This window comes from Apus apus, chromosome 4, assembly GCF_020740795.1.
Source record: "Apus apus isolate bApuApu2 chromosome 4, bApuApu2.pri.cur, whole genome shotgun sequence".
NCBI classification, from domain to species: domain Eukaryota; kingdom Metazoa; phylum Chordata; class Aves; order Apodiformes; family Apodidae; genus Apus; species Apus apus.
This window is the reverse complement of record NC_067285.1, coordinates 16,868,032-16,892,948: the sequence shown is the minus strand read 5'-3', so window position 1 is coordinate 16,892,948 and position 24,917 is coordinate 16,868,032. Positions and strand designations below refer to the sequence as shown.

The window sequence follows — 24,917 nt, the reverse complement described above, 5'->3', positions numbered from 1 at the left end:
TTATGCCTGCCAACTTTTAACATGATAAAATACATTACTTTCTGTTTACCTCCTGGAAAACATAAATAATAGTAATGGATAAAGATTTTTATTATTTACACTGACTTTGGGAAACTGAGGTGGCTTCCATCTCTAAAATTTCCCAGAATTTTAAATTGACTGTATAGGGAATACTGAGAAGCCAGGGTGTTATCTTGCATAATCATATTAGAATCCTTTGAATATGCTGAGCTTTTCCACATAAGACTAAAAAGAGATGAAGACGTCACCATTTGGTAATACAAGGTTAGCTATTTTTAAAGAAACCTACAACAATCAAAGCACATTTATGTTTCCCATGTATTTCAGAGCATTTTCTAAAGCAGTTGTGATTCATGCATATTTAATTTCTGTTAATTCACTCATCATTTTAATTAACATTTGTAATAGCCATAACTAAAAAGGGTGATTCTGTGCAAATTCAACAGGAACTCTGAAAATCTCAGACCAGCTCTGACTCATTAGTCTTCTTCTGTAGGTCTGAAAAAAAGCCTTGGATCTGGACATACTCAAAATTTGGAGCCATTTTAAGTTCAAAGATGGGCTTGAAGCTGAACATGTATGTTGACATCATCTTTATCTGGCTTTGTTCACCTGCTTATAAGGAAGCATCCTCATTACAAAGGCTGCAAATTAATTATACTTAGAGGTGCATGTATGAAAGCATGGAATGATACGGGATAACACTTGCAAGCCCATACAGGAAAACAGAATAGGACCCTGCCTTGTTCAAGAGAAACACAAGTAATTATTGGTCTTTATTAATCTAATATTATCTGTTATTATAGTAAGTTATATCAGAACTTTTTGGCAAGGATAATGGAAATACCTTACTAGGCTACATTATGTGGTTCTGCTGGATTTTAAGCAAACTTTGCAGCTGCTTTTCTCATGCTTTTGATCTGAATTTCTGTCTCTGGGATGTTTTTGAAGAATGACACTTTACTACAAGCCCTGCTCAGGAGGCTGAGTAAGCAAATGCACAGAAACCCATTCCCCAAGTCACTTACCTTTTTCACATCAGGTACATTAAAAAACTTCTTGGTATGAGCAACCCATCCCGCCATCCCGATGTCCAGAGGAAAAACAGCCTCCTTGTTTGGATTCACCAAATTGTCCTCAAACTTGGAAGTTGGAGTGACATCAAGAAGCCTGGTGGCTACCTCTGGAGTACCATTTCGGGAACGATAAACAAACATGCTACATCGATCAGCTGCCAGCAGCTGTGCCATCCTTTGCAGGACCTTGTGCACCGTCTTTTCCATATCGCTGCTTTCATCCTGAATTTCTTTTATCAGCTCAAACAGTATGTTACACTCCTCCAGACGTGACATGTCTTTGAAGCTGACTCCTTCCTTCACATCTCCAGGGCTCACATTAAACATATTTCCCACCACTTCTGGCCTCATTTTTCTGTCAAAATACTCCTTGGCAAATTGAGGGTTATTCTCCAAGTATTTTTCAACGGCATCTTTATTTACCTCACCCATTTTTGCTGGATTGTTCTTAGGATTTCTTTTAGAAGTGCATCACCATCAAAGCAGGAATGGTAGCAAGAAGTCCTAGCTTGATACTAGTAAGAAAACAGTACTTTGTACATATTGTATAGCTCACAGGCATAGTACATTCACCTTCCTCTGTGGCTTCCAAGCCTTCTAAAACTCTTGAGGTATGACAGAAGGCACTGGCTTAGCATCTTAGTGTGAGATCTTGGACTGCTAATTAAAGAGATGTCAGGACGCTAAATCCTTGAGCACTCTTAGCTCAGCAATCCCAAGGGAATAATTTTAGCATTTTAAACTAACCTATTAGTTCTTAGACCTTATAAAATTGTCCGATATGTATACCTGTATGCTATCTCCTTCATTCACAGTATGTGTGTATATATATATATATATATTGCACTATACACCCAAAAGTTCCCATTGAGACTTAGTAAGCGGAATTCCACTTAGATACTTAGCCCACACTATACACGTGCACGGATGTACACATGTGTATTTGTGAAAGGTACTTAAGGGAAGGAAAATGGAATGTACAGAGAAAATTTTAAAACTGAAAAACTCAGTTTTCCTCAAAATAGTCAGGACATTATTGAAATTAGATTATTAATAGAAAATAATGATGAAGCTACACATGCATAAAATGGATGAAATCCTAAAGACCTTACAGAAGTCTGAGCTTGCTCAAGTAATTTACCCAGGTGAAGATGGAGAAAAATAATTAGAATTTTACTCAGCAGAGAGTTCTATGTAACGTTTTTCAAAAGTAGATAGTCTAAAGGAAAGTATAAAATCATAAAATGGCTGAATTGAAATTGAGTTCAGATGACAAATTTTTACTCTATAAGCATAAATAACCAGACAGGGTCCTGCAAGTATTGTAGTTCCCTTTATGCCTTCTTCAGAAAAAGTGGAAGATCTCTCCTCTCTTCAATAGCAGAAAAATGGTAATAACTGTCAGGCAGAGGTCAGGGAGGGAATCTTGAGTCCGGGTGTAGCATTAGAACGTTTGAAGTTTCATACCATTGAAAGTTCAGCATTACTCACATGAACGGAAAAGGAATGGTGAAAATTGTCTTGAATTTTAGAAGCAAATGCCCCAGGTCTACATGACTGAGAAGGCTGAGTTTCAGTTGAGTGCCAACTATGACAGAAAATTATCTGTGTTCATTGAAACAGATCTGAATTTCAGCAAAGTAGGATGGCTGCAATACAATTCATCTTATTTCTGTTTGTGGCATATTGATCAGAGAGCAGAAAAATTCTTGGAGTAAGGAAAGACCACATAACCTTTGGCAATGTTTCATTTGAAAAGAGTCATTCTCAAAAGTACAATTTTATTTGTCTGCCAGAGGCCACATAGTATCAACATCCATTTTTATCAACAGAGCTTAAAGAATCAACACAGGCAACTGACACTGATCCTCTCATGCACAAAGAAGGTCAGTGATTGGTCTGTAATGGCAGCTAACTCAGTACATTTGTATTCTCTCTGACTCTGATATGAAATGCTATGTAAGACACTGGTTGTTGCCAGATTGTAGTTGCCATCAAGATTTAAAAATGCATATGAAAATCGGTACAGTATGGACACATTCTGGCTCGGTTCCTTTTCTCTTGCGTTATTACTTACCCCTGGCAGCCTGGCGGGCAGTGTAGGACCCTCACTGGTGGTTGAGGGCTGACAGATTTTCTTTACAGGTGTGAGCTGCTGATAATAATCTTAATGTCAGGACTGTGCAGCTGCAGCACAGCGAGATGTTCTCATGATTCTATGCTTGTACTGTTCATGCGTGTACAGTTCACAAAACCACCATAAAAAATATACATATATCTTAGTCTTTGAATAGTGGGGTTTTTTCATAATTTGATTAATATGTATACAAGCAATAGAGGCTTGAAAATATTTTTTATGTATTTACTGAGTTATAGCATTTCTCTACATCTGTGATGTGCCTGATTTGTAGCTTGATATTTTTCATGCTGCTCTTTAAAATAGAGTAAGTTGAAGATGTCCAATGAAATTATGTGAAGGAATAGTAACTTTTTTTTTCTTTTTTTTTTATTACCTGTTCTGTCATGTTTTCTTGCTGGCTTTGGAACATTGTACATAGTAATTTCTTTGAAGTAGGAAGGGTCTATAGAGGACTGTTCTCATGCTCAGCTAAAATATTTTTTAAAATTATCTTGTGTAAGGTTTACATATTCATCTTTAACACGTGAAAAAAACCAGCTTACAAACATTGTTTGTTCTTTATATTGTGATTGCATTCATTCTATGAAATATGGAAGCCTGTCATTCTGTACAGGGAGAGTAAGTGAAGAAAGGCAACCTAACAGAGTTACTGTTTTCTTTGGGGGTAGGGCAATTGGTGAGCCAACATTTTTGAGAGCCAACTATTTTATTATAATTTTTTTCAATATGCAAAACCACTTAAAATACTTACCATGGTTCCACCAAATCTCCCTCAGGCCCAGCTGTTTTTACAAATGATAAATTACACTGTTTGTACTTTGAGAAAACAAATAAAGGTCATTTTCCCATTAGGCAGTACTGTAAGGCAATAAATCTGTATTAGTAACAAAAGAATTCAGATGTAGCTGGGTTGCCATATAAAAATTCTTAAATTACCTAACAATTTTTTTGGCCTTAATTTAGATTCGCTCTTACTATTGCTTTGTTAAGTGTTTGTAAAATGACATGGAAAGAAGTATCAGAAGCCTAGAAAAGTTCTTTATGAAGTATATGTTTGGAAGACAGTTAAGTTGGATTTTTTGTAACAACTGCTGTTTTAGTCATACTGTGTTTCATTGTGAAGTCTATGTATGTACTGATTAACCATAAAAAAATTAAGGCAAACCAAAAAATTGAAGTGATTTGATAGAAATTAAAATGTAGTTTAGTACATAGATGTACCTTATATCAGTACCAGTATTTTAAATAGTTTTGTAAATTAGACCATTGAAACATTTTGGAGTGCTAGCGTTGTAACTGATTTGAAGTTTCTGTGCTGGAACAAGACCTTTATTTTTAGTTCTATGTCCTTTACTCTCATTTTCCACACTATTGAACACTTTATCTTTAGTAGGGCTAATTCCATTTGTATTTAGGATTATTACAAGAAACTAAACAACAACAAAAAAATGTTTCTGACTCTTATATCAGAAATATATGTGCTTTGTGATTTTAATACATATGATGTAATTTGCTTTTGACATTTGTAGTTACTACAGAAGTGAAACTATTTATGGAGTAGTTCTTAGTAGCAGACCATTCCTGAGCCCTGGTGATACAGAGAAACCCTAAGAAGGATAACTGACAGACGTGGTTATTTAAATAGATTGAAGCAGCATGTAAATGTCAAAGGTATTTATAAGGTTTCCCAGTTCAGCTCAGTGTTGGTATTTGAGCACCTCTGTCCATCTTGATAGCAGTTACTGTAGTTCACTCAGTTAAGATTTTCTGAAGCAACACAGATCAAATATGTTTATTTCAATTACATGGCTTTGATGTGCATAATTTTTTGGCCACTCTCTGGACATCAGAGATTCATATATATAATTCAATAAAATAATATTCAGAAATAATATTCATTTTTTTCTAAATTATTAGGTGAGGAGAACGGATTCTGTAGGTATTTAGGGGTACTGTGTGCCCCTGAAGCAGACAGGTTTTGGCACTGAAATGTTTTGGTATCACTGATATGCTGTGGTTTGGGGGACCTTTATCTTTATAAACAACCTCAACTTTTATGTTTCTTTTAAAAGCATTTTCTGACCCTTTTCTTACAAAAGTAATTTTAAAAATGCAAACACTGAAGATAGTAAGCTAGCTGCTTTTCCCACATGTCTGCAAATGTTCCTGGTCTGTTAAAAATGGTTATCTCTGGGGGTTCATGAAGTAAGTAGTGAACAGAGATTTTAGTTTCCAGGGAAGAGTTCCTGAACTAAACGGCCAGTCTAGCTCAAAGGAGTTAACCAGATGCACCGTTGCTTTAAGCATGAGCCTGGGTTTCTTGATAGCTTGGCATGAATTTTATTACATGAACGGAACAAAGGACCATAGTCTTTTAATCTCATCCACTCTCACATTTACTCCAAGGTGATCTTAGGTTACCTGACCATTTTTTATTATTGTGAATATTTCTCAGCACCACTGAGAAGCGTCTGACTCTGTCTTCTTTTTACCATCCTGCCAGATATTTATACACTTCATAAGATCCCCCCGAGCCCTGTTCAGGCTGACCAGTCCCAGCTCTCTCAGCCTCTTCTTTTGTCATATTCTCTTATTACTCAATGGTCTTCATGGCTCTTTGCTGGACTTGGTCCATCACGTCTGTGCCTTTATTCATAGTTTTAAGCTCCCTTCACCAGGCTGGCCAGCCTGTTGGCAATCTTTACATTGTTGTGTCAAGTTTTTGCCATTTTAGTAATTCATCTAGAAAAACATTTCAATTCAGAATCACAGTTTGGTAAAGAGAATAAAGGTACCATTTTAAGCTGCCTTTTTTTTTTTTAATACTGTTTATAAAGAGTTCAAGGTAAATTTACTCCTTAAGCATAATGTAATGACATTAGATTTCAGAAACAGGTAGCACACAGGCTGTCATGGTGCAAAGGGCAGTCTTCTCAATTGCATTCTGTCCTTGACCTCTGTACTCAGAGTGCCACCAAGGGGAACAGTTGTGATGGTGACAGTGTACATAGTTGTCCTTTACAAAGTACACAGAGCTCCTTGGCTCACCTCATGCCATTTTTTTTTCATGTTACTTGTTAATATGAGCCTGGTTACATGGGGCATTGGCTGCACTTGAATCCATTGCTCTATGCACACAGCAGTCATTCATTCCCCTGCAAAATCTTCCCCTAAGAGCTTAATGGAACCCATGTTTGTGAATGGCACTCTATAAATAAAAAACGATAAGAAGTCAGCAAAAAGTCTTTCAATTTATGTGCAGTCTGGCTGGAAAAAGATGCTCTATTTCCCATTACCAGTTCATTGAGCCAGCTTTCTCCTAACAGCCAGACTTACTTTTCTGACCACAAATAAAATTCTAGTTCTTTTAATATTTAAAGCTTCAATATTGCAGTGCTAACAATGTTTTAAATACTAAATTGGCTCTCTTCCTTTTTATTATAAAGTCCTACATGAAACAAAAATAACTCGTACAATGAAAACTTCATTTCTTTCATTTCCTTTGAAAACCTGGCCTTTTCTGTGTATTTTCTAATGGAAAATATTGCAGAATTTTACAGGCTATTAATGTAAAAAATACTTCAATCACAGAATCACTGCCAGAAGTTATGCCCTTTTTTGGCCTCTTGGCAAAATTCAAAGGTAGAAGACTTTCCCCCCTTCAGTTAAATACCGTTCCAGGAAATACATACTGACTTTTAAAAAACTTTCTATAATATCCAAAATATGCTGCCAGCTTTAAACATCAGAATGAAAAGTCATATAGGAAATTTATCAAGCTTGGTGTTGAACTTAACAAAAGTTTTGTAAATGTATGCTTTATATTAAAGGTTATTTGCATGTTTATGTGTTAACAATATTTTAATAATTCTTTTAAATTTAATTATCTGAGCTTTTCCAGAAGCCAGGAATCATTTGATGTCATTGACTTGATCTATGCACATTGCTCTCAGAATCAATTGAAATCCTGTCCCAAATTCTGTTAATTTCTGTTTGCATGAGAAGGACAAATCTGCAAGGAGTATATCCAGGTTCCAAAGATCTGGATGAGGATCACTTGCTCACATCATTTCTCAAATCCAAACGATGATTAACTGAGGCAAAGTTTACACTGTTTTATGAGTTTACGTAGTTGTGCTGGCATAGCTACATCTGTGAGGACTGAGAAAAAATTCACCCTTGGATTGCCATAACAATGCTGGTCTGCCAGCAACCTTCCATCTCTCCTCCGATACACTCCTGATCTAGACACAGCTGACTTAACAGAAGAGCCTTTTTGGCTAAAAAACACTTGTGCCATTGAACCAAGAACTGCTTTAGCTGTATCTGTGAAAGGTCTTCATTAATGTATACCGTCTCAGGTTGGCAGAGTTGGAAGTATAGCTAAGCCAGAAGTGACATAGAGCCAAACTTTTTCTATGTAGTCTTCAGATTGTACTGATTTGACCAGGTCCTCTTGTGCTGTTGTTGAAATCTGACTGGGAAATACTGGTGTGACTCTGCTGCAGTTGCACTCCCACAAATCCACAGTGATAACAGCTGAAAACAGAGTTTTCTCAGGCATTATGTAGAGTTTGTAGGGATCCCAGACTTGAGGATTTGAATGAATTAAAAGTAATAATTACTATGTCTCTGCCAGGCACCTCCACCAGAAACGAGTTGCCAGACTTTGCAGAATCAGTGAAGGCACACAATTTAAGAAATGCTGTGCCATGGCTAATACAAAATTACATGTTTCTGATTTTTGTTGATGACCTCAGATTAATTTAAGAATTTGTAATTGCTCTTGCACAAATTTAGAGCTAATCCTATTATTATTTTTGTTTTAATGAAACCTGGATTGCACCTGGACAACATGCAGTAACTGTAATGGAATTGCTGACCTAGATTTTCAGAGGTGATCAAATCTCATCAGGTTTTGATTCATTCGGATGGGTGACTGTAGACTCCTTTGAAAACCTTTGCCATAGAATTTTCACGGATAATTCTATTATTGACAAAATTTATAGGAATAAATTTGCTCCTGAAATAAACTCTCTGGGAATATAAAGCAGATTTTTGAAAAGGACGAACTTAGGAGAAATTATATTTCACAGATTAGAAGAGAATAAGGAAAGAACTGTTTTATTTGGTAGTAAAGAAAGAACTGTTTTATTTGGTAGTAAAGAAAGTAATAGATTTAAAGGTTAGAAATTAAGCTATAATCCCTCTTTTTGCTATCTGTCATGTGAGACAATGAACAAAGAAAACCCATGTTAATTTTGATCTTGTATGATGAATTAACATATTAAGACTACTGATTGTTTTGTAAGAGTTTTGTAAAAATGCATATATGTGTGTGTGTGTATAACTGGCATCACCATTGCCAGGTATGGAGCAAAGTTCTAAAAGACACTAGAGAGATACAGATTTCTGTTTCTCTTTCATCACTGTGGGAATTAGGAAACATGAAAATTTCAGTTTAAAAATTGAAACATTGGCTTATTGAAAGACAACTGTTGAAAGTTTGAGGACAATTAATATGCATCAACATTTCTGCCTACCTGTGTCAAGTAAGTTCTTTACTCCAAATAGAAGCTTAATGTTAAACAAAATGGAATTTTTAGTGTCTGATGTTATACAGGAAATCAAAGGCTTCAGAGCAGACTTGAAGTAGCCCTGAGCATTTGATGTTTGAGAAAGTGATTTAAAATATACTTTCTATGCAAGAAGACTCCAACACAAAGCGGACAAGAAAGAATAACAGATAAATCAAATAATTGGTGCCACTGTTTGCCCTACATATGGAAAAGATCACAAAGGGCAACAACAGTAAAAATTTTAATACTTTTATTAATAAAAGAAAGGTGTAGAAAGCTGAAGTAAGTTTCTCGGAAAGGCCATTCTGAATAAATTGTTTTAATCCTGTACATCAGCTATAATCAAAGGATTTTATATATTGTGTTGGTATCTCCATATTTAAACTGCATTTTTGCTTAATTCTTAAAGTAATGAACACAGACCTTTCAACTAACAAGATACTGCCTCTATTCTTTCAAAATTGGGAGGTGAAAAAAGTAGGTGAATTAGTTCTCTTGGTAACAATCATTCCTATCCTGCCCTGGTTACATATCTAGAAAATAATTAACCGGTTTTCTCTAATGCTTCCTAAAGATGTTGAAACTATAGAGCAAATATTGACTGAGAGGCAGCAAAACTTGCCTGAACAGGAGAAAACAATAATGGTTTATATAACTGAAAACAGTTTGCCAAAAACAGAATAGAAATTCTGGAAGCTCTGTTTTAAAATTGATGTTAAAAGGTTCAGATGTGCATACATGCACTTGGGCCTTTGGAGACCACACATATGTCCTGTCACCTTTGCAGTACCACACAAAATTACTCTTTTGCCTTCTTGCAGATTTGCAGGGTCCTGGTTCCTGTATCTGGGAACTGATCATAGGATGGTTTAGCTCCTGGGACAGCCTTTGGGAAGTAAAAGGGAACCAGTCATGAAGTCCTGAAGAGGTTCTGGCATGAACAGGATTTCAGAAACATTAGCAGAAACTTGCAAGTATATTTGCCACTGTTTATCAGGGGAAGAGAGGAAAGGAATTTGGGGAGGCAATGCAGGAAACAAGTCTGCACCTTGTAACTGGATTGAGCACATTGGGTAAGAAGGACTTTGGAGTGCAGTGTGTAAAATCAGAGAGGTGGTGGAGGCAGCTCACTCTCCCCAGTGCAAAGATGGCGTGCCTCTCTTTTCCTTTGTTCTTCCCACATGTGCACACCCCTACCCCCTGATGTGAGCCCTGCCTTCGGATTAGGAAAACCATAGAGAGGCATTTGCTCCTAGCGCCTGCTTGGCTACAGGTCAGGGTCAAAGACCACCTGAGCCCATGGGTGTTATGCAAGAAGCTGTTGTGAAGAGGCCCCAGCCTGAGGCATGCATCTGCCTGCCTCCCTCCTCCCCCTCCAGTGCTGGCCCTGTCCCTCGGGGAGTTGCGAAAGCCCAGGACTACATAAATCATTCCGTGCCTGGGACCCCACTGCTGCCATCAGCGCTTGAGCTCTCAAGAGGCTACAGGGACCGGCACTGTCTGTAAGAGACCCTGCTGTGGGGGGCTGGGGGCAGCTGGGTGCCTTGTCTGCACATGCATGAGGGAAAGCTGCATGATGTCCTGGGGACCTCTTGGGGCAGCCTTCCCTGCTTGTGTGACAGTCTGTTTCTGATGCTATTCTCTATCTGTTTGCTGTTGCTGCAGGGCCAGGATGGTGCACACGGAGGGAGCTCTGCCCTGGCTGCTGCTGCTGGCACTGGCCTTGCTGGGCAGCAGCACAGCAGAGCGGGACTGCCGAGTAAGCAGCTTCAAAGTCAAGGAGAACTTCGACAAGACCCGGGTAAATCTTCTTTCTCTCCTGGATCTGTGATTTCTTGCCTAGCTCCTCTTCCTAGGCTACAACATCTGGCATTCAGTAGCACCAGTGTGTTTGTGTTTTCACGCAGAGTTTGCAATACTGAGAAACAGCGGAAGTATGAGGTGTTGCCCATACCTCCACAGATGCTGGATCCTGATGGATCTGATAAAGGCATACTGCAGAAACTGAGGTTTAGTAGCCTGGTCTCAAACTGTATGGTCTAAACAAAAGGAATGTGGTGACTTGATTGTTTCTATGAAAAAAACCACAACAAAAAACCAACAAAAAAACCCTGGACATCCTCTGGTGTTTTCAGGCATCATTGCAAGGAAAAAACATTTATACACAGATCTGTCAAGATCTGCCAGCTCTCATCCTCTTCCTACCACATTTGGTATTCTAAATAGTGGAGAACTGCAGATACAAGTAAGATACCAAAAAATGTCAATTCTTTCACAAACCTTGACTGTACTATGACATATTGGTGGGTTTATGCTGCTGGAACAGCTAGACTTGTTTTTTAGGTACAACTTTCAGGCATGATGTCAAAGGTCTGCATGTCCTCCCCTCTGTCATCTTCCCTTGTCTGTAATGTTTGTAATGTTTTCCATATTTCTAGGTCTAACTGCAGCCTTTCTTCTTTCCTTGCAGTACAGTGGCACATGGTATGCCATGGCAAAAAAAGATCCTGAGGGGCTGTTTCTGCAGGACAACGTGGTAGCCCAGTTCACTGTAGATGAGAATGGACAAATGACTGCCACTGCAAAGGGCAGAGTCAGACTCTTCAAGTAAGTTGTTTGCAATCTTCCTCTAGTTCGGTTTCACTCAGCTTCTGCTTTGCTTACTGGTGCTCTAAGCCTACCTGCTACCCTGTGCAAGTCACACAGTCACACCAAATCTGTGCTGTCAGGTTTGAACGTGACATTTTCTCTCTCCCTGATTATAGTAACTGGGATGTTTGTGCTGACATGATTGGCTCTTTCACTGACACAGAGGATCCTGCCAAGTTCAAGATGAAGTACTGGGGTGTTGCCTCTTTTCTGCAGAAAGGAAGTGAGTACAATGCTTAGCTATAGAAGATGCAGAACTACTTGGGAGCGTAGTTGCGTTGTATGTCTGTGCTGGGGAGGTAAAAGTAGTGCTGGATTTCTTAAACACACTTGAAGCATGTAATAACTGTTATACAGCAAAGCCTTAGGGTGAACAAGGTTATCACTATTTTTTTATATGCAACAACAAGTTGTCTTTAAAGAAGTGAAGACTGGGCCTTTGTTTATCTTTTATATCTTTGTATTTCTTTTGTTTGTTACCCAAAAATATAATCTAAAGTCATAGTTAAGAAATAAATGAAAGGCAGACAAAGTATTTTATGTCTTTTTTTAGTTCAGAACTAAGTTACTGGATGCTTCTCATTTCTCTAAAAAGCCTAATATTAGATTTGGTCAAGCAGGGAAGAGAATTTGCCACTGTTATTTTGCTTGGTCTCGTGTCTGCAAATGTAGAGATTTATCTGTTTTAAGAAACAAACATGATCCAGAACATATATATTCATATTTTCTTCATCAGTCACACTCTACACAAAATCAGTTCATTGAGTCAAGTAGACACTTATAGCTCATGATATTTCCATGGATTGTTTCTAAGAGAAGCAGGTGGAATTTGGAAGGGACTGAAGCTCCATTTTCTCCAAAAACACAATTACAAAGAATGCTTTGGATGACAATTGCTCTTGAATTTTTTACCACATCTCCTCACAGCATGCTGCTGAATCATGTTTTCATGGATACTTCATATTGTTATTGCACCCCAGACTCTAGCTTTCTAAAAACTGTGGTCTCCTCCCACAGAGAGATGGGAAGAAAAAACACAGTGTTGCCTTCACCACTGCAGATGTGATGCAAGGAAGGATCTTTTGCTCTGGGAGTGGAAGGTGTAGAGATGACATTTTTTCCTACATACATCTAGGTTCACTTCTGTTAGCTCAGGATTTCTGTGTTATCAGGTATTTGTCAGATTACCTAGATAAACAGTTAAGAATTCTCTGAAATGGTAACTGTGTTTTGAGAAGAGGGTTTATGACATAATTTGTAGTAAATACACTTCTAATACATGTGGCAAGTGCATTATCATATTTTTCCTTAAAAATGCAATTTAAGTATTAAGCTGGGTAGGAAAGTAGTCATGGTTTTGAGTAGTCTAGAGCATGACTAGCATGACCAAGAGCACCTTTAGCTTTTTTTATCTTTTAAACTATTTTCTGTCTGGCTGTTCCCCTTTTTTTGCTAAAATAAGAAAACTTTCTTTGTGCTTTATGGTAGCTACTCTAATATATGGCTCTTTTTTTGCGTTTGTTGCCACATTTTATAGTGGCATTCAGTCATTGATTTACAAGGTGTTTATTAACAATTCATGCTGCTTTTGTTCTGTGCCCATGTTTTTTTTTGTGGGTTTTTGTTTGTTTGTTTTTTTAAAAAAAACACACAATGCTCTCCCCAGGACATGGAATTAAATACTGGACACATGAATAAACTGAGACTGTTATTATATATACCAGCCTTTATTGTATTATTTTATTTACCAAATTATGGCCGCAACCTCTTCAGATGTCCTAGATTTTACTTGTGTAACACCTTTGCTTCTTTGCTATGGTTTCTTCCAGATGATGATCACTGGGTAGTGGACACAGATTATGACACATATGCTCTTCATTACTCCTGCCGTCAACTAAATGATGATGGCACTTGTGCTGATAGTTACTCCTTTGTGTTCTCCCGGGACCCCAAGGGGTTGCCTCCAGAGGCACAGAAAATTGTCAGACAAAGGCAGAAGGACCTCTGCTTGGAAAGAAAATACAGAGTTATCGTTCATAATGGTAAGAAGGCTTTTTTTCTGAACAATTTTATTTTGGGATTTAATAACTAAAGCACTGGGAGTCTCTTGCTCATTAAATAGAAAACAGATGATGTTTTTTACTTAGTGGCTGTAATACTGTCTTTTGAAAACTGGAGCTTGTAGTAATTTATTTCACACTTTTATTTCACTTATCTGAAGGAGAGCTAAGGTGTTCAGCTTTTTAGGCGGCATATCACATCAGCTTGAAACAATAATTAGAGGAAGTTGTAAAACAATTAAATCAATGTAGTATGAGTAAACACAGTAAGGGTAAACTTCATAGTTGCTGTAAAGAGAAATTGTGTCTCTTTAGTCAGAACTCTGTATTTCTCAACAAAATGGTTGTTGAAGGGAATAGAATGTATTTTTTAAAACTTTTTTGAAAAATTCTTCATAGAAGGCTTTTAAGGAAAATGATAAGTCTTGGAAAGGACACCTTATAGCAGACCACTTCTCACAGATCTTCATGCCAACCATTTCACAAAGGGTTGGGGAAGAGAGGCATATCACTCATACTGGAAGTATGTCACTATCTTGAGGCATATAGTTGAGTTTGCAACACAGGGAAGGTTCCAGATCAGCTCACTTGTGCTCAAGTACATTAGAAAAGGGCAAATTGTAATTTACACTACTTTAATCAATGATCTAGAAGAAAACATAATGTACTGACTGATAAAGGTTACACCCAGAGTGGGGAATAGTAAAGAATGAAGACATAAAAGAGTAGCGTATCCATCCCTACCCCACCCTTGCATGCTGGAAGACACAGTAACTACAGAAGATTTGACTGGTGAATCAGCTGAATGTGATCTCCCAGTGTAATGCAGAGGCCAAATGAATTAGAAGTTTCAAAGAAGAGCAGGGAAAATGATTGAAAGTTAGTAAAATGTGTCCTCTGTTGAGTGCTCCAAAGACCTCGATCTTTTCTCATCAGAAAGAGGTTAAAGCCTGAGCTGAGCAAAGTCTGCTTGCCCACACAAGCAAAGGGAATTGGATAATAAAGGACTTGCAAACATAGGAATAATAAATTAAAATGGATGGAACTTTAAACTGGATACATTCAGAGCAGAAATAAATAGCCATTTGTTTAACTCCAAAGGTCATTAACTTTTGGAACAGTTTACCAAGAGCTGTTTCATGTTCTTCATCACTGTAATCTGTTAATCAAGATTAAAGACTTTTCTAAGTAATACATTGGAATAAATTTGGATTGGCTGAAGGAGCTTTTGTGTATCATAAAGAAAGTCAGAACAGATGAGCACAATCAGCTCTTGTGGCTCTATTACCTGTTCATCTGATCTATAAACAGAGAGTAATATATTGCCATGTTGTAAAGCAGGTATGCTGATAGCAGTGTGCCTCAAAGTTCTGCTGAGGTGGATGGTGTTTAGAATACTGATTAGTGACATGGAAAAAGTTCCTGACAACAGTTAAAACAGAAATTTTGTCTTGAATGTGAATTTGCAGACAACATAAAAAACAGCTGAGATTTAAGGCAGTCAAGACTTAGAGTCATCATAAATGCAAATGAGACTGGCTTTTGTGAATGATAAGTATGATTGCACAAAGGGTAGGATAGAAAAGAAACAATGTAATTATATAAATTATATACCTTCTTGTTTTGAATGCTGTATTCACTGCTCTTCAAATGAAGTACAGCAAGAATAAGAATTTCTGAAGATGAGAGAGCAAAATAATGAGATTATTAGGGATGGTTTTTTTTATTAAATCTAAGATAAAGTGTAGATATACAGCTGTTTTGCTGTGACTTTGAGAGGTGTGTGTTAAGGTGGTTCCTTGCATTTCTGTCAAACTTAGAGAAAGTGCTATCTCACTGTAAAATGAGGATATTGGGCTACCCCAGGTGCTGGTCTGATTCAGCATGCTGGAATCTATGTTTCTATTATTTCTAGGCTTTCAAGGCTATAAATGTATTGTCAATCTTTGCAAGAAAGTACAAACCAAGAAGAAAATTTGAATATATTCATTTATCCATTATTTGTTATATAACTATTTCAAGTATCTCAGAAATTCTATATAATAGAATGCTATTTTTTTTTTCACGGAACATAGAGCCAACAGTGCGATTTAAAATAAAAGTTCAGAATCTCTTCTGAAAGTTCAGCCTTAAATATTCTTTGACTTCCTAACCTTAGTTTAACAATTGATCATGCTGCCTACAGAATAGAAACATCAAATCTGCCAAGTTGCACCAAATCTGCTATCCTAATTTATACTCAGATTTTAGGTGCTGAGTGCAATGTCTGATAAGACTATGAGACTATGTGAGTTCTCTTAGTTCCTTCAACCAATCCAATGAAATCTAGTAGCCTGGGTCCTTAATGCTGCCTGCTTTTTATTGAAGATTAAGCCAGAGTTTATTTTTATGAGCCCAGCACCAAAGTATAAATGAAACTTAAAGCCAGAAATTTGCATTTTCTTCTTGCTGTGATCAGTACCTTTAATTACCATAGTGTTGCTTGTTTCTGAATTCTCCATTATCATTAAGCCAAAGTTCCTGCAAGCACGTACATTTGGGAATGAGAGAATGTTTGTGAGCTAAACTGAAAAAAAAAACCACAACCCAACAAGCATTTATTGAAAGCTTTACTCTTACAAAATTCACTTAATTCCTTATGTGTGGATTGGAAGCCTTGCTACTTTAGTTATAAATCTGCTGTTAAGAGCTACAGAATTAGTAGCAAAACCCATCAACTTTGATTGTGTGCATTCAGTTGTTGTAGTGGTACAATTCTGACTGACGTTAATAGATGTTGCAAGAAAAGGCTTGTCTCTATTTCTAACTTTCCATGCTCTGCCTATGTCTTGAAGCTAGTATTTTGCCAAAATATTTTTCATCAGCTTTTTAAATTAAAGCTGTACTAAAATTCAATTAAAAAAAAAAAAAACCCTAATAGATGCACAAAGCTTATGTTGATTGGAAAAAAAAAATGTAAATAAAAAATCTCTTCTTTGTATACTGGCTCTCTAAGGCCAAAGAGAAGCCTAGGACATTCTTTCTGTTGTAACTTACATTGCATTTCTGATGCCAGTTCCTTTCCAAACATGGATCAGACTATGATACACTTAATCTCTCAGAGTAATAGCTCAAGTAGCTTTAAGTTATGTGATGTGAGTGTGGATGTCACGGCGGGACTACTTGTAAATACAATACAATGCCATGTTAGTGGAGTTGAAAGCTGAATCTGCTGTTAGCATTTACTAGAAGCAGAAACTGTGAACTGAAGAGTGGTATATTCCTTCAGCTATTTTATTATTGCTATTAGATGCTTTGATGGTCAGGAGATTCTTATTTTTTTGAAAGACATTCTTAAATTTATACTTATTAAAAAGCAGGTATTTTGAAGCTTGTTAAAGTACATAAGTAATTATTTTGTCACTGACCTATCCAGTACACTGTTTACCAAAGTATTACAATGCTCATGACAGGTGTAACAAATTGGATTAATTTCTTTTGTTCCAAGTTGAAAATTATTTGGAATTATAAGCTGCAGGGCAAGGTATTGGCATTATCATTACAAGTAACAACTACTAAACTGAAGAATATTTTAAAGAAATTAGGCATGTATGCATTTCAAATTTGGTGAAAGTTTGTATATTTCAATTTTGTCTACTGTGGTTGAGAAACAAAATTTGTTTTTTTGTGTGTTTCAGGATTTTGCTCTTAAGGAGATCCAAAACTGCAGAAAGAAACCATGTAACAGCACCATGGATGTAAAGTTAACACATTGATTGCGTGTTCTATTGAAAAAACTTTAAAATGGCTTCATTTAGATTTTGAGTATATTTATCTGAGCTGTGTAGCTCACCTTGTTAATAAACCAATGAAAGATTTTAATAAACTTGGATTACAGGGGATGCAAATTGTTTGTATGCATATCTGTACATATGTAGGCACTGGTTTTACTAGTGAACCATTATCTTAATGCACTATTTGAATTGGTGACAAACGGCGATAATTGAGAACTTAATCTTTTTTTTTTAGTGGTTTCCATATCTGACTCGAAGAGTTTTAATTTAAAAGAACTAAAATATATGTATTTGCTTTCTAAAACTTTTAATTTATTTTCAAATACAATGTAATCTTTTTTTTCTAGGAAATACTGCATTGTTCTCAATAGCATTTTAGAAAGGAGGAATTTCAGTGACCCTATATATCACTGATTAACTTTCTTATATGACTGCTGAAGACATAAAAATATGCACTGTTTTAAAAGATGTATTTTATATATGACAAGTAAGCATTTGTTTATTTATTTATTTATTTATTTATTATAAGTTAACAGGCATTATGTCCATACTGCTAATTTGAGATAGAACCTCACTGGTCATTCACTTGGTGACAACACGTGTTTATCATCTTGTTTCCTACACAAAATTGGTTAGTCTGCCCAAGCCTATCTTCAGGCAGTCAGTTATCTAAGTGTATAAACGAGAGTCTTTTTAAAATGGGACTGAAAAAAAGAACAGGTACTTTCTGAGTATGTACATTTTCACTAGAACATTGATCTCTATTACTCAGTAGAAAATAGAGTAAAAATGGATCAGGTGCCCTCGATACAGATTCTTTATAACTTAAAGTTAATGCCATTTATGCAAGTGTACCCTCACAGAAATTAGTTTAGTAAGTACTTACTTAAACTATTTTATGTTCACCAAATTCACTGTTATATTTCTATTTATTTCAGTGTAAATGGATAATTCAATCCATTGGACTAAATTATCCAAATCTTACTGAAGCAAGAGAATTTTACCTGCAGGAATTAAAAATACAGGTTTAACTTTTTTTTTCTCCTTCTTTGGCATATAATACTATAACATAGTGACCTATTCAACCTGCGATAGTGTAGACATCAACATCCAAAGTATGGTACAGCTCAGGCTTTAAAACAATTATCTGGTAATGAAAGACAAATTTGGTTGTTCATGGTTACTTCTTCTTGCAGTGGTTTCTGTACCAGCTCCATGCCTCACAGGGTTCCCTGTACAACAGAGAAGAACTTCCTGACATTTACGTCTGAAATAAGCAACATTATACAAAATTGGATTGACAGCAGAGTTGGCAAAAGTGAATAACACTATCCAGAAAAAAACTGATGGCAAAATATTTAAATCTTGTTTGCCATTCTGGACTAAAATTAAAAGAATAATTATTGTAATTGGGCTCCACATGATGAAGAAAGAGATCATCAACACAAAGAGGGCTCGAAATAGTTTGTAGTCTTGCTGGGAAACACGAATCTGATGATTTTCTGAGTAGGCTAAACCAGCATTTAAACTCCTCCTTGATGCTTTTGTTATCTGGTAAAAGAGAAGAAAGGAACTTTCATTGAAACAGAATTATTAACACATTTTTATAAGTGCAAAACTAAATCTTGACACATGATGTTTCTGTTTTGAAAAGTGACTACAAAAAAAGGCATTGCAGAATTCTTGTTTTATTGTGATGGTTCCATTCCAAACATTCTTACTTTACTAGTATTTTTTCCTCTAAGCTGTGAACTCACCTAGATATTAGTCAAGCTGGTTGCTCTCCACACAGCTCTCTACCAGCCATAAATACTTTTCAGATAAAATAGAGCCTTAATTACTCATGAAATCCCATTAACTTCAAATTATGACCTCATTTGTACTATCTAAACAAACCCATTGATTTTTTTTCACAAACACAAACTGGAACATAGTTAATCCTGTTGATGCACAAGCAGGAACGCGACCCAGTTCTCTTACAGCAGTGCTGATATTGCAAGGTATGAATTTATTGCAGTAACTAAATCATGATACATTTCAAATTGGAATAGGATTTTAAGTTAATTTTTCTGTAAACTTTTCATTTGCCCGTCAGTAATCAGAATTGCTTTCTATGAACTAACCTGAAATCTTATAGATCCTTTTGACACCATGAAAATCTGTGTCTTGTAAAAGAACTGTCTGATGTAATAAATCAGACTATGGGTAGTTTAGGAACCCAGTATTCACTGGTGTGAATCATCTGTCATTAGGTAGATTATTGAATCCCAATGGTGTGCAGAAAACTCTAAATCTCATGCTGTACTTCCCTGTCCTCACTGAATGAGGACAATGAGTCTCTTAAATTCACACATCTGATGCAAACAGAATAGAATTTAAACATTTAGCCAACAAACATTTAGACTAAATAATTGAGATGCCATCTTACTCCCTGCAGGAGTAAAGAAGGGGTGTTTTCAAAAGTTTGGATCAATTTGATGTCTAAGGAGGAAAGTTAAAAAGGAGTACAACTCTTCCCACTACTTCTATACGCAACATTTCCCTTTAGCAGTAACTAAAGGAAGGATAATGCTAATACCAGTAATACCTAATAGCTTCCTGGTTAAGGTAAGGATGAAAATTATTTTATATATATGAAAATATACATTATATATAATTATGATATTATATTATGTATTATATATATATATATTTGGAGTAATTTGTCATTCTTTCTGAAGTTTTCTGAATTTGTCACAGATAGGCGGCCTAGAATAAATATACACTAAGAACACAGACATTGACCAAAGATTTCTACAGAATGTAGGTTTATAAATAAAAATCTGTGACCCAAAATTGGGCTTCTCAGCAGCTGCTCAGCCTGAGAAGGGGACAGTCTCACTAGCTGCTTCCCTAATGTAGAAAGAACAGAAAATTCTGATGTTTTGAACATGTAAAATTATTCCAGCCTGATGATCTTCTGCTGTACCCACCTGGAATCCAGAAACTAGGCTAACTGCTCCAAATAATCTGAGAGTTGTTCTCAGAGAACACCTAGCCTTTCTAAGTAAGAATGAAGGTTTCAAAAAATACAAAGGACTAATACAAAAGTGGGAAGGGAAAACCAAGTTCTCTACACTTCTCAGCCTCCACTGTTCAAAAACAGCTACAGAACGACCTCATCAGATCCCTTTCTGTCTGTCCCATGTAAGTACCCTCCATCTTTCCTGCTGGAGCTGCACAGCCTTGAACTAAAAACGCAAGAATCACCAGAACTGCAGTAAATAAGGCTCAACTGCACCTTAAGGAAGTGCTCAACTGAAATGAGGTGGCAGTGATATGTTTTGGATCCCTTTTTAGTCTGTCTAGTATAAAGAATCTAGATACCTATTGTGGGCAACCACACCCTGAGAACCAGGACCTTAGAAGTCATATCTATACAAGTACTTTCAGAACATGTCCATCTTTACTAGTTCTAGCCTCTTATCCAAGTGCTGCCTAAGAGGGAGGAACAATGCAAAACCAAGTAACTGAATTAAAAATAATGGTTTCTAATCTGTAATTTTTGCCAGATCAGATACCTGATTTCAGATTAAACTGTAAAGTACACACTGGTAGAGTATATTTGTTAAGAAATTTGAGGTCTTATATCTGTAGTGAATCATCATCATCACCGATGTTATTTGAGTACATGAATGCTTTGAATTACTTCCAGCCACACCAAGCATTGTATTCTGCATGCACTGCCATCATGAAATGTTCTTGGGAATCTGCTCTTGGGAATAGCTCAGGGCTTAAGATATTCTCCAGCTGAGTTCTGGTTGCTTCCCAGAGAGCTGTGTGAAAAGCTTCAATTACAGCAGATGGGATCCTGCAATGCGCCTTATTCCTGTTTCAGTTCAGGAGAAATGGTAACGCATCACAGCAGCTGCGTTACCAAGTTGGAAAAGAGACAGCACAGGGCTGTCTTGTAATCTCAGTATTCCAAACACTTTGTTGGGCTTCTAGCTCCCTGACTGCAATTTTGTTTTCTAAATTCACCTGTTGTAATCTGGATTCTGCAAGGACAAGAGGAACACCATTCCATTCCCAGTCTCTGACCAAAGGCTGTGGCATCCCTTGTCCTGCAGTTTTTTGCAGTTCTTTCACAGAGCTCAGACTCCTGAGTTACTGTATTTTTTTTTTGCCTGCAGCAAATAGGAGGCTGCAAAAAGCAAGTGCTTTAGCAGAGGTTTATCTAATGCATTTATCTCAAGGTTATAATGAGCTTATAGAGTGTTCAGAAACTAAGAGCTGATGATTTTGATGAAGGGTTTAAGCCTGATCAATAGACAAGTACATGTAGAGCCCAGACTCTAGGTCCTAGGTTAATCAAAACATCTACGTGCAGCTCTGGTGCATGTACCCATCATCCCTTGGTGCTCAGCATTTCATTAGTTAATTACCTGATCAATAATCTGTGTATTTTGAGGTTCCTTTCCAAATCCTATAATTTTCCTTATATAGTATGAGACGTTTAATTACCTAATACAGGAATCAAAAATCTTTTGGTGGCAGTTGCTAAAAACTAGCTATTGCAGCACCTACTTTGAAGATTTCTAGCTCTTCCTCAGTCTGTTTTTGGAAGACAGAAGGGTATGGAATCAGATGTTTAAAAATGAATTTTAGGTCACTAATATAATCCTTGCTATAATATAGATTAAAACTCTGTGGTGTCTGGTATCTTGGTCTGTATTTCCGCAGTTGAGAAAGATCCACTCAGAAAGAAAGTGGAATGAGAGTGTTTAACTTACAGTTTTTGTTTGCAGAGTTTGAAATTGTGAAGGAATAAGTGTAATCTAACGAGATCTGTGTACTAAAACTACATGCAGAAAATCAATAGATCTAAAAGGGGAGGGACTTTCTCAAGTCCTGCCTTTCTTTGCTTTCTTACAAATCCCATGTGATGTGAGTTTAGGCTCAAGAAAAATAAAATCTGTTTTTTTGTTATTTAAAATGCTTGACTCTTTCAGCATTTAGGAGATTGACAGTCATCAAATATGAACAGCAAATAAATGGAGAAGTCTATTAAACACTGTATATCAATGAAAACAGTGTTGGGCTTCTGGTAATGTGCTGTTGAAATGTGTTCTTAATGGAAATGTATAGGCTGTTACGTAGAGGATGAAGTGCCTCATTTTATATCATACTTACCATTTACCAAGCAAATGATGTCTACTTCCTTTAGGTGTACTTGTATTCAGTGACAATATCTTGAGGTCTAGTGAGTTACTGTTTACTTCCTTTTGTTCTACAACAGAATTTAAAGGAAAAGCATACCTGTAAGATTTTGGAATAACTGATGACAATTACTAATCCGGGTATTAGAAAGAAAACAATGGCAAAGGTCACATCCCAAACTATTTCTCCTGCAGTGCTGGGCCAAACCAAGGTGCAAATCTGAATCTCCTGTTTACAAAGAATAAAGAAGAAAATGAATACTGTATCATTATTTTTACTACAAAGTTGTCCTTACCTCCCTCTATGCCCCTGGAGAAAACATCTGCTGACTAAGCTGAGTCTGTGAAAACTTTCTACTCAGAGATGTAAATGAATGTATCACTTCATGGTTTTAAAAGCCCATACAATTACGAATAGATATGTTGTCCACCATCTAAATATTGCCATAAATTTCATCTCAATTCCTAACCGCAGCTTTAAAATTGAAGCTTATAGACTGTAATCATATATTTGAGTGTCATGTTTGGCGTACTTTTGTAAGCATTTCAAAATACTAGGCAGAAAAAACTATTCATGGCCATTTTGTCCAGAAGCTGCCGTATGTGTTGGACAGCTCTCCCAGGATGCTGACCCCTCGGTAAGGGGGAAGTGAGCTGAAAAGGGGATTTCCGAGCCGCACTGGGAAACGCAAATAAAAATCCCAGCCGATGCGCACTGCACATCTCACAGGAGATGGCAGGACGGGAGGGGATGGCAGGAACGGAGGGGATGGCAGGACGGGAGGGGATGGCAGGAACGGAGGGGATGGCAGGAACGGAAGGGATGGCAGGAAGGGAGGGGATGGCAAGACGGGCGGGGATGGCAGGAACGGAGGGGATGGCAGGACGGGCGGGGATGGCAGGAACAGAGGGGATGGCAGGACGGGAGGGGATGGCAGGGACAGAGGGGATGGCAAGACGGGAGGGGATGGCAGGACGGGAGGGGATGGCAGGCGCGGGCCTCCCGAGCTGCCCGGCCGCAGGGAGGGAGCTCCGGCCGCTCCTCCGGGCACAGCCTCGGCACCTGCCCGGAGCACAGCGCGCTGCTCGCCCCCAGAAGCAGCCTTCCCTGGGTGACAGAGACGGACGAGCCCCTTTCGCCTTCCGGCCCCGGCGCCAGCCTCCCGCACCGGCCTCCTGCCGCCGCCCGCTCTGACCCGGGCTCGCCGCCCCGGGCTGGCCCCGGCTCCCGGCCCCGGCGCCCTGCGGGCTGTCCCCGCAGGCGCTGGGTCTCACCTCGCCGCTGGCCGCGGGCAGCCGCACCACGGTGAAGAAGCAGCAGAGCGGGAGGGTGGCGAGGGCGGCGATGCCCCAGACGAGCAGGAGGGCTGCGGCCAGCGCCTTGCGGCGGCGGAGGGCGCCGTGGCGCAGCCGGGCGATGCTGACGACGCGCTCCAAGCTGACGGCCGAGAGGGAGAGGATGACGACGGTGCCGCTGAGGCTCATCACATAGAAGAGCATGTGGCAGACGACGTCGCCCAGCACCCAGGACTCGGTCCAGCGCACGACAGCGATGAAGGGGATGGCGGTGATGAAGAGCAGGTCGGCGCAGAAGAGGTTGAGGACGAGGCAGTTGGCAGCGCACAGCCGCGGCCGCCGCCGCAGCAGCAGGCAGATGCCCCAGATGTTTCCCGCCAAGGCCAGCAGGAAGATGGAGGCCAGGACAGACGACTCGCCAATGCGCAGGGCCGTCACACGGTGGCCCCTGAAGTCCGAGAAGAAGGGGAAGTAGGTCTTATTCCCCCCTGGCGTGCCCCCTGACCCCAGCATTGGGGCGGCCAGTGGGCATGAGACCCACTGCCGGCGGTGGCCCCAGCCCTAGGGGAAGGGCTGCGTTCCCAGCCACCACGGTGGCACCCCGGGTGCCCTCCCGGCACGGACTGAGGGGCTGGCCGCCATCCCGCTCCCTCCTCTTCCTCCTGCCTGTGCCTTCAAGGGTTCGGCCGTGCCAGCCGGGTGGTTTATGGCCCTCGTGCTGGACTGGAACAAGGAAGTGGGAGGGTAAACACGGCACAGCTCACATAAGGGTGAGGCTGCCGTGCGTGAGGAGACAGCAAGGGGCCTGGGGCGAGCAGGGCTGCCTGACACCTCCCCGGGGACGGTGTGGGCCAGAGTGCTGCCATCTCCATGCTGAGGGTCCCAGGCCTGGCCACCTCCGCCAGAGCTGTCCCTGGCCTGTCCTGCTCTCCAGGCAGGCCCCTGGGGCACCAGTGACCTGGGGAGGCTGCCCAGGGTGAACCCCTTGACTGACTGTGCATGGTTTGAATAGAGGGTTGGCTGTCACACCTCTCTGAGAGCTCTTTTCAAAAGTCCAGGATAACTAGCATTTACCCCTTGCCTAGTGTCTTGGCAGTGGTACTTGGAAACAGCAGTCCTGTGCTA

At 38.9% G+C, this 24,917-nt stretch overlaps 3 protein-coding genes across 4 annotated transcripts in view; 1 reads left to right on the top strand and 2 right to left on the bottom strand.

Moving 5' to 3' along the window:
• Positions 1-1,725, bottom strand: part of PDE6C (phosphodiesterase 6C) — a 28,304-nt gene extending 26,579 nt beyond the window's left edge. Inside the window, exon 1 of the mRNA XM_051616427.1 lies at positions 1,050-1,725. Within this exon, the coding sequence (XP_051472387.1) occupies positions 1,050-1,529 (480 nt within the window). The 5' untranslated portion in view covers positions 1,530-1,725. The remainder of the gene's footprint in view (positions 1-1,049) is intronic.
• A 925-nt stretch (positions 1,726-2,650) lies between these two features.
• RBP4 (retinol binding protein 4) lies at positions 2,651-17,412 on the top strand. The gene is made up of 7 exons (XM_051616838.1): positions 2,651-2,737; positions 10,044-10,318; positions 10,482-10,617; positions 11,287-11,423; positions 11,582-11,688; positions 13,295-13,507; positions 17,203-17,412. The coding sequence occupies exons 1-7, from the start codon at positions 2,651-2,653 to the stop codon at positions 17,214-17,216; spliced, it is 969 nt and encodes a 322-aa protein (XP_051472798.1). The 3' UTR covers positions 17,217-17,412.
• A 51-nt stretch (positions 17,413-17,463) lies between these two features.
• On the bottom strand, positions 17,464-24,321 carry FFAR4 (free fatty acid receptor 4). 2 transcript variants are annotated; one of them, XM_051617194.1, is made up of 3 exons: positions 23,877-24,321; positions 22,597-22,725; positions 17,464-18,849 (listed from the first exon to the last, which is right to left on the bottom strand). In XM_051617194.1, the coding sequence occupies exons 1-3, from the start codon at positions 24,303-24,305 to the stop codon at positions 18,442-18,444; spliced, it is 966 nt and encodes a 321-aa protein (XP_051473154.1). In that variant the 5' UTR covers positions 24,306-24,321; the 3' UTR covers positions 17,464-18,441. The 2 variants fall into 2 exon arrangements, with proteins under 2 accessions (XP_051473154.1, XP_051473153.1); XM_051617193.1 differs by having other exon boundaries at positions 23,772-24,305.
• Positions 24,322-24,917: the final 596 nt, after the last annotated feature.